The following is a 9,755-nucleotide window of genomic DNA, read 5'->3' as shown; positions in this document are numbered from 1 at the left end:
GTCTCTGTATATGTGTTTATCTGTCTCCTCCCATCAAACATTTTTTGTTTGTTCTGCTGATGCCATCCTAAAGCACTTGTAAAGCCATTGTCTAGAAACGACTTTGGCTGTGTCAGGTGCATAATCACTGCTTGCTATCAGTCATCATATATTATTTCACTGAGCACTCAATAAACACCCTGCCATTGAAAGTGCATTTGTGGTCATATACATTTTTTCTCATGAAAGAAGGAATGTCTAGCAGACACTTACCCATGCTAAAAGCATAAGTGTTACAACCACATATCCTGCAGCGGACATAACCACATCTGCACCATACTTGCATTTAAACATTCTGCTTATGTCTGTCTTTAACTTTAACAAATGCTAAGTATTTCTATAAGCTCTTGAGGTCATATGCTGATAATGCAGGTATTTTTATTGGATGATAGTTCACCTTGGCTGTAGAAATGTTTACAGCTTATCTTTTTGATTTTGATTCTGCTTTTTGTAAGTACTTCATCAAATAATCTTTTTCATCATAATAATAATTTTAATTAATTCCATTATTATTTATATTGTCTTATTGGCTGCTGTTTCTTGCATCATTGTGAAAATAAGTTCATTAAAATAATAGATGCTGTTTGCAGTTGCAGCCACACAAGAAACAGCCAGAGAACCACTGCACATTCAAACAGAGACAAGACAGTTCACCACATGAGCGTCATCAGGATCCTGTCACCAGACCAACCAAAGTCCCACAAACTGCAACTTTTCTTTTTCATTTAATGTGTTTCCATTACCAAACCATTTTTTAAAACTGCAAATGTGTTTCTCCTATAGTTCAAGATTTATTTGAAAGTGAAAGTGAAATTACATGTGGCCAAGAACGGTGTCCTATTGGAATTTTCCATCCAAGTGCAGTGCACACACACAGTGAACACACACACGGAGCAGTGGGCACCCATATTGTTACTGCACCTGGGGGTTCGGTGCTTTGCTGAAAGGTCTCACCTCAGTCCTGGTATTGAGGGTGGAGAGAGCACTGGACAATCCTTTCGGACATGAGACTCAAACCTGCAACCTTCAGGCTACAAGTCAGACTCTCTAACCATTTGGCCATGACTGCCTACTGTATGTAATTCTATGTCTTGTCAAGATTTTTACTTCCTTTTCTAGAATATGATTAAAGTTTTCCTTTCTATTTGGAGTGTTACAATCTGTTCATGAATAGATAAGATCCCTAAAGTTGCAAAGACTAAAGACTCAAACCCAAAGAGATATTCTTTATAAAAGTTACGACTCGTCCACCTGTAAGTACATTTTCATATTTAAAGAATTTGCCACTGATGATTCAAACGGGAGTTTTGAGCAGTGTAGAGTAGCGCTTGTTGTTTGTTTTCCTTCCAGTCACAAATGCAGACATGGTTTGCATCGCAGCACCAAATACACAAAATAATGTTTTTTTTAGCAACATCATATGACCCCTTTAAACTAAATATATATATATAAAAAATTATCATATAAAATCAAGAATCATGATACTTATGATCAATTTCATAGATATAACAATTAATTAATAAAAAGATAAGATAAGATAAAAAAAAAATCCTTTCATTAAATCATGCGTTTTTAATTGTAGTGAAAATTATAAGACGTTAAATTGTCTCTCTTTATTCACAAGGAAGTAGCATGTAAAGAAAAAGTACCACAAAACAACATCTCATACATTTTTGGGGAATCCCAGTGTAATTAAAATCCTAACCCCTCCTAACCCCTTTCAATTTCAATTTGTATCTCTCTCTGTGTGTTTCATGGGCTTCGAAAGTTGAATTTTGATGTATGGGGATGTGGAGGGATATATTGCATCATATGGTTGATGCCATTGTTACACAACAGAGCCCAATATATGTAGGATAACCAACAAATCAAATTAATTAAATACAAAATGTATATAATGTTCTGCTTCTGTGTGTTCATAATAGATGAAAATAAAACTATATATTGTTTAGAGATGGAAAATAAATTTATTTTCAAAACAGTCTCAAAATATGCATATTCTAATCATTTTTTATCTTAAAAAAGTAATTATTTTCAGGTATGTTTCAGATGATTTTCAAATAGCACTTTTCATATTTAGAAGCACTTAATTAGAGTTTTTCACATTTGCTAAAACACTAAATCCCATTCTCTGAACCAAATGTCAAATAAATCAGGAGGAGGACGAGGACGAGCAAGACCAAGAACAGTCATTTCAGATGCAACCAGAGCTACTGTGATTGACCATGATCTTGTGTGTGGAATGACAGAATTAGGACAAAGAGTTATAATAATTTGGAAAGTTCAAAAGAACAGCAAAATAAAAGTGAAAGAGAATCTTGTGTAGAATTGAAAGAGTACCATGTTAGGGTGGAAAAACTAGCCTATATATTCACCAAATTTAGATGTGATTTCTTTTGTGTGTTTATTTCAAAATATTTACTAGCCTAAATAGGCTACAATAACAAGTTTTTATTGTTTTATTTGATTTATTATTATTATTATTATTATTATTATTATTATTATTTTGTAACATAATGCCCAGGGGCCTGTTGCACAAAAGTAGGATAAGGGATTAAGCCAGGATATCTTGGTGATCCTGGCTCAATTGATCCCTAATCCGGTTGCACTAAAGCTGGATAGGGGGCAGGAGGATATGTTATGGTATAAATTACCATGGAGATTTATTCTGTGGAGCTAGCCTGCTCCAGACCAGGCTAAATTCCAGGATCTATTTAATCTCATCCCTAATGTCAGTCAGCAGTCGCCACAAATGGAAACCAATAGTTATTTCACTGCTCACTATACATTGTTATCACATATAACTAGACCCACTGTCGTTATTTAAACGTTTGTGATCATTAATTTCAATCATTTTGGATTAATGATTTTTAGATGATGTTGCTATCATTAGATAATTTACAGTTTCCCATAGACTATATATAAAATGATAGAATATTAGGGCCACAGAGGGGGAACAAAAAGACAAGTCATAATATTGTAACCAGTTGTTTTAAAGGAGGACAGTTGTTAAAATGACAGATGTGGGGCATTTCGTGAAATTGTACTTCAGTATGGTTTCATAAACAAAGACATGCTGATGTGCCAGAATATGAAGTATCACATTGTCATAACTATCAAAACTGTAAAAAGAATATGTTGCTTTACTGCAGAAAGAACCAGCCTCATAAATTTATGACTTTATCCTTTTTCCTCAGTGGGACCCTAGTACTCGGTCATATAAACAAATACACATTCCATATGAATATAAAAACACAATGTGTAACATTATGTTCCTTTATTGAATAAGGACAAAAAGCAGGTAAACTATCAGCTCCTTTCGAAACTGAAGTCACAGTGACTCTACAAGATGGAAAGCACAGAATCAAAGCATATTATACAAAATGATACATACACATTCAAAGGTATGTATATAACACACCCTGCATGTCTGCACACTAAAATAAATGCAGGACAAATCCAAACACATCAACTGAACAGACAAATGAATGGATGCAGTAGCCTCCCTGCAGCCTTGTATTACACACAGTATACCGCACAAACATCATAAGAGGCCAAATTCCTAAAAAAAAAAAACAACCCAAAAAAACCCTATTTCCTCTGCCACAACAGGACATTTTTTACCTAAATTGAAAGCACACATACTAACTAAAATAATTCAACACATATTGGTCCCTCAGCAGCCGACCACTGTCGTCATCAAGGAAGATTGCCGGATTGTCCCAGTCCATGGCTGGTGGCACTCTGGGGGCCCTCTCCTTCCTCAGGCAGGCTACATTGTGGAGGACAGCACAAGCCACAGTAATATCACATGCCCTAACAGGGTTGACCCTTAATTTGTGAAGGCAGTGAAAGCGTGCCTTCAGGAGGCCAAAGGTCATTTCAACTCTGGCCCTGGTCCTGGCATGGGCATGGTTGTAGGCCTGCTGTGCTTCCTGGGGGTCTGTGAAAGGTGTCAGGAGAAAAGGCTGGCAGCCATACCCCCGGTCTCCCAGCAACACACCAGAGAAATTCACCTGTCAACACAAAATCTCATCATTACTACCTCATGAACACAGTGATATTCTTGACACAGCCATGATGGTTATAAATAGGGGTTGTGTGGCTTACCTTGTGATAGGCACTGATAGATTTCAGAGGCCCGAAAGATTCTGGAGTCATGGACTGAGCCAGGCCATTTCGCCACAACATTGCTGATCACACAGTCAGCATTGCAGACCATCTGAAATCATAAGATGAGGAATATTACACCAATCAATGCACATCATTGGCAATGCAGAGTGTTCGTCAATGGACAATATCAAAAAGTTATGTTCACCTGAACATTAATGCTGTGAAAGGATTTCCTATTCACAAAATCGGCCTCATGGGCACCTGAGGGGGCTTTTATCCTTATGTGTGTGCAGTCCACTGCACCAATGACATTGGGGAAACCTGTCACACAAAGTAATGAGTATCCTACTATGTGTTAACAGTTGTCCTGTAATTTGTAGATCCTCTTACCTGCAATCCTATAGAACTCCTCTTTCATGTCACAGAGTCTTCTGTGGCCAGGGAAGGAGATGAAGACATCTGCTAATGCTTTGATAGCCAGACACACACTCCTTATTGTGCGGCAAATTGTGGCCTTGTTCAGCTGTTCTGCATTCCCCCACCGAGTACAGGAAGGCTCCACTAGCAAAAAAGCGCAAGGCCACACAAACCATTTGCTCCACACTCAGTGCATGGCTCCGTGCAGTGCGGTGCTTAATCCTGGGACCCAGTAGTCTGCATAGATACCTGATGCCATCTGCAGAAAACCTGTATCTTTCATATAGATGGTCATCAGGGAAGGCCAGTGGGTCCAACCGGTCCCTGAAGACCCTTTCTCGCCTGAAGGCTCTCCTCAGCACAAGTGCTTCTTCATCCACCACATCTCGCAAGAATGGGCATGCCATTGTCAGAGCAGAAAGGAACACACAATTTTGGGCCTTCATATAGGCTAGTGGCCACACCTGGTGCTGGGGGGGTGGGCAAAAGAGGCTGGTGCCTTATAACGATGACTTGGTTGTACTGATTGCTGTGAAAATAAAAAATACCTTAGAAAGATGCCACCGTCCTGTGTGCTCACAATAAGAGCTCATATGTCATGGCTCACTTGACTTTACGAGAATATACCTAATTTTTATTTTGAGCTGTGTCATCTTCTTGGAGCTGGGGGAGGAAAGAAAAATGATTAATACATTTGTGTTACAGTTAGCATACAGTGTACATTGAAGGCATATCTAACCTCCCGCTCAAGTTTTTTTATTTCAAGGTCCAGTTTCCTAATTGTCCTCTTTTTTATTTCGGACTCCAGTGCAAGATTTTCTAGCTTTTTCTTCTTGTACTGAATGTCTATGTCTGCCAGTTCTATTTGGCGCCGGAGGTGGTTGCCATACAACTTTCTGATAGCTTGTGAGCTCTGTGAACACAATACAATTAGCGCAGCTTGAATTTGGCAGGATGTGGTGTCCTTTTATTAATACGCACTATGTTGCCAGGCTGGTTTTCCCACTGTATAGCATCTGGATCCTGTAAAAGAAATTAGATTTTTTGATTTTGATGAGGACTCCTCACCATTGTAGAGTAAATAGTACTTTCACAGTCTTAACATGATACCTCATGCCTTCTGGAATCCAGAGAGATGGTCTCCTCCTCATCATCATCTCCATCATGTGCTGTTGCTGCTGCACTGGGACTTTCACCCTATCACATTTAATCGGATTCATATTGAAGCCAGTAGACAAGACATGCCAGGCCTACAGTATGCCTTTGATGGAGTACTCACTGGATCAGCATCGTCTGGTGCTTGTGCTGGTGGCTCTAACAGGAACACAGTGCTGCCAGACACTGCAAGGCAATAGGTAAACCAAAGTCAGACAGTCCAAATTGATTCAATATGAATGTGGTTGTATTCCATGTAGAGATGGAAGGACATACCTTGAATGAAGCGGGTGGCATCTTGGGAGGAACCTATGCTCGTCTCTTTCCCCCCAGGGATCCCCTCTAAGACGGGCCTGCCTTTATTTAGCTCCAAGGCCATGTCCTCTGCTGGGGTAAGGTCAGCCTTTGGTGACCCACCACCCGTGCCTTGTCTGTGGGTATTCTTTTTCACTGCTAAAACAGTACAGACAATGTGTGAGCAGGCACCTTCTGGGTACAATATATGCTTGTGCTTTGTTAAATATTAGTCAGGGACCATACCATTCTGCAGAATGTTCTTGTATTTGATTTTGACCTGCTGCCATGTCCGTTTTGGCCCGTTCATGTTTAATCTACATCACACGCACACACACACACATTCTTTATCACAAGAACATTTAATGGAGTCACACTGACAAAAATGACTTGGTATTTTTGTATTGTTTTCAGTAAAAAAAAATAAAAAAAACATGTATTTTATTGATTTTCTAAATGACCTAGCAAAATAAGTATAGGTTTAGACCAAAAATATAAACTTCAAGTAAATGTGTGCTTAAAACAAGCAAAAAATTTAAATATCTGTCAATATAATAAGAAAAATTCTCTTGAAATAAGTTTACTTTTCCCATAAACACTTACTTTTAGAAAAGTTCTCTTGTTTCACTGGCATAAGTTTTTTGCTTATTTTCCTAGGTTATTTTGCTCTAGAAAATATTTAAGATTTTTTTTTTGATATTTTTTTTACTGAAAACAAGACAAAAATACTAAGTAAGAAAGACATTTTTGCAGTGCAGTGAGCAACCGACCTTGGGTCCTTTGAAAGGAGCTATATAAATTAAAGTGATTATTATTATAGCTCATCTATGTATTCAAGAAAATTTTATTTATATAGCACTTTTCACAATTGTTTCATTCTGTCAAAGCTGCTTTACATTAATAAAAGCAGGGGAAACACAAAAAAAACCGGTGGACAACATAATAAGCAGAGTACAACGGCTAAGATTAAACCGTACTGAGCGTAGTAACGTAAAATAATAATGTAAGGCTTTAATAATAATATATCATAGCTTTATACAGTGTGATGGAGTTACGTTACACAATTTCACTCATATATGCAGTGCATTTCAATAAAAAAAAATGTAACCGTTTCATAATTACAGTACAACTGCGTTTTTGGAGATGTGAATTAAATATTTGATTTGTAATTGTGATGTTTCAGCGGAGCGGTGAGTGTGTAATTGTGCACTACTTACGCATTCAGGCGGTCTGCAATACTTTGCCACGCTTTTTCTCTTTGCTTTATCACTGTGGCGGTGTTGCCTTTCTTCTTAATTATATCTTTTACCTCCTCGTATGCCTCCATGAGGATTTGTGCTTCCGACGGGGAAAAGTACGCGGCTCTAGTTGCCATGGTAAATCAGTTAATCTGTGATCTGTGGCGGGGTCTATTTGAGTGAGCCGTGAGCGCGCACCTATCCAGGATTGGTTTCACCTGGCTTAATGAATCCGTGTCTGCTCATCCTGGCTTGGTCTTTGTGCAACCAATTAAGCCTGGACGCACATGTTTTGGCTTTATTGAGCTCAGCTGAATCATTTATCCCGGATGTCTTAATTCTACTTTTGTGCAACAGGCCCCAGGACACTGTGATCTCAATTTGTTTACGTAGTTTCTAATTAATGATATTTAGTGTGTATTTTGACTAATGTGTGTGTGATTTGAAGCTATTGTTTTGTTTGCCAGAAGAGTCAGGGGTTCAGTGAATTTAGTTTGAAGGTTTAGATTTGTGAGAAATTGAGTGATGGTTTCAAGAAATACGTTTAGCAATTCAGAAAAACTGTAATAATTTTAACTTTTATTTTGAAATTAAAGTTTATTCACTACTTTTATTTTGAAATAAAGAAGTGCGTAAGCAGGAAATTAACAAAATCTACTTATTTTGATGCTGTGTTCACGTTGCTCATAAAATTACAAATTTATTGAATAATAGAAAAGTCAGTTCATCCTTTACTCTGTTTTTCTTAAAACAGAAAATGTTGCTTGATCTTGACTCTTTTTTTTTTTTTCGTTTTTATGACTTTATGTACTTTAACTAAATAAACCTTTAATTTAATTGAACGGTTGTGTAAGCTAATGTTAATATGAAAACATAAGAGTGAACTAATGTCAGTAGAGCTGTTTGGGAACTTTTATATTCATGATACCAAACAGTCATCAATACTTCATACCCGTTAAAGCATTGGCCTCAAACTCAGTTCCTAGAGGGCCACAGCTCTGCACAGTTTTGCTCCAACCCTAATCAAACACACCTGATCCAGCTAATCAAGGTCTTCAGGACTACTAGAAACTTCCAAAAAGCTGTGATTTGGAGCTGGTTGGAGCTCAACTCTGCAGAGCTGTGGCCCTCCAGGAATTGAGTTTGAGACCACAGCGTTAAAGACTGTGTCAAGTAACTTACCTGGGGATTTTCCGTGCTAAATATAGATCAACTCATTTTTTCACCTAAAATCACAGAAACTAGAATATTCTCCACGAGATCTGTGTCCCTCTTTGGCAGAGTTCCGATGTCTAAATTTAACGGGGGTCGCACCATTGTGTTCATCCTGCTTTATCTTCATTTGTTAGTGAAAAAATGCTGATGATGCGAAAATAGTGTTACTGAATTTTATTTGGATTAATAAGTCCCATACAATTAGGAAATCTGTTTAGTCTAACAGGCGTTCCGATAGTGGACAGGAAGTTTTAGATTTCAAAGATTTAGAAATAGTTGGTTAAATATCTTCGTAGTAATGACTCCGTTTGGTGCTATATTTCACAGATTGGTTGGTCTCTCTCTCTCTCTTTTTTTTTTTTTTTTTTTTTTTTTTGTTGTTGTTGCAGTTTTACCCCATTTAAATTGCTTTACTTGCTTGGAAACTTTTCTCCCAAGTAAGATAATTCTTTGGACTAATTAGAATTAATTAGAATATGGGTTAATTTTTTTTTTTTTTTTTGACAGCTGCCTCGGGCTCTGAGACCTGCAGCGATGAGGAGGACACCGGCAGGAGGAAACAGAGAAGGAAGGGAAGTAAGAGAGAGCGGAGGAAAAACAAAGACAGAACCAAGGACAGCCACACAGACGACAGCCGTTCAGACACAAGGACGAGAACGCACAGGAAGAGAGACTGCCCTGAAATGGACACGCTGCCCCAACCTCAAAGGAAAAAGCAGAAAAACTGGAAAGTGGCAAATGAGGAGGGATCAGAGGAGAGCTCTGATGCTTGACTTTTCAGTGTGCTTGACTGCTTGACTCGGCTAACTATAGACATATTTTTAACTGTGCATATCTTTGATATTTGGGAGACCCTGATCATTTTCTTATACCTCACCAAACAGACACTTGATGGCTTTTCCACCACCCTTGCACCCCAGAGAATTTTTATGAGGATGTATGTTTTTTAAGCATTCTTAAATATCTTTGAGCTTGTTTTTTTTTTTTTTTTTATCAGACTGAAAAACTTTGTGTCTTATAAAAAACTCAGGTATTCTTCTGCCACGTGCCATGTTTATATATATATATATATATATATATATATATATATATATATACTTGTACACTTGAACCTGCCAGCTATGACAATACAATTTTTTTGTGTGTATATATATATATATATATATATATATATACACACACACACACACAGTATATTATTATAATATTTTTTGTGAGTGAACTGAATATGTCATCTCGCAGATGTCCGGAAGGGGGCCCTGTAGCACTATGTCACATCGAGGC

The 9,755-nt window shown here is 37.7% G+C and overlaps 1 protein-coding gene across 1 annotated transcript; it reads right to left on the bottom strand.

The window, feature by feature from the left end:
• Nucleotides 1-4,147: 4,147 nt before the first annotated feature.
• Nucleotides 4,148-7,968, bottom strand: LOC128028632 (uncharacterized). The gene is made up of 11 exons (XM_052615903.1): nucleotides 7,236-7,968; nucleotides 6,265-6,335; nucleotides 6,001-6,177; nucleotides 5,849-5,910; nucleotides 5,680-5,766; nucleotides 5,551-5,592; nucleotides 5,309-5,482; nucleotides 5,197-5,232; nucleotides 4,543-5,098; nucleotides 4,358-4,473; nucleotides 4,148-4,261 (listed from the first exon to the last, which is right to left on the bottom strand). The coding sequence occupies exons 1-8, from the start codon at nucleotides 7,391-7,393 to the stop codon at nucleotides 5,197-5,199; spliced, it is 807 nt and encodes a 268-aa protein (XP_052471863.1). The 5' UTR covers nucleotides 7,394-7,968; the 3' UTR covers nucleotides 4,148-4,261; nucleotides 4,358-4,473; nucleotides 4,543-5,098.
• Nucleotides 7,969-9,755: the final 1,787 nt, after the last annotated feature.

The sequence above is a fragment of the Carassius gibelio genome, chromosome A15, assembly GCF_023724105.1.
Source record: "Carassius gibelio isolate Cgi1373 ecotype wild population from Czech Republic chromosome A15, carGib1.2-hapl.c, whole genome shotgun sequence".
NCBI classification, from domain to species: domain Eukaryota; kingdom Metazoa; phylum Chordata; class Actinopteri; order Cypriniformes; family Cyprinidae; genus Carassius; species Carassius gibelio.
Note: the sequence above shows the minus strand (reverse complement) of the source record. Positions and strands in the feature narration are given on the sequence as shown.

Coding starts and splice junctions, on each gene's coding strand:
- LOC128028632 (XM_052615903.1), bottom strand. CDS start 7,393: ATGGCAACTAGAGCCGCGTACTTTTCCCCGTCGGAAGCACAAATCCTC. Junction 6,336..7,235: donor ATTGCAGACCGCCTGAATGC/GTAAGTAGTGCA, acceptor CGTGTGATGTAG/ATTAAACATGAACGGGCCAA. Junction 5,233..5,308: donor TAAAAAAACTTGAGCGGGAG/GTTAGATATGCC, acceptor TTCCTCCCCCAG/CTCCAAGAAGATGACACAGC.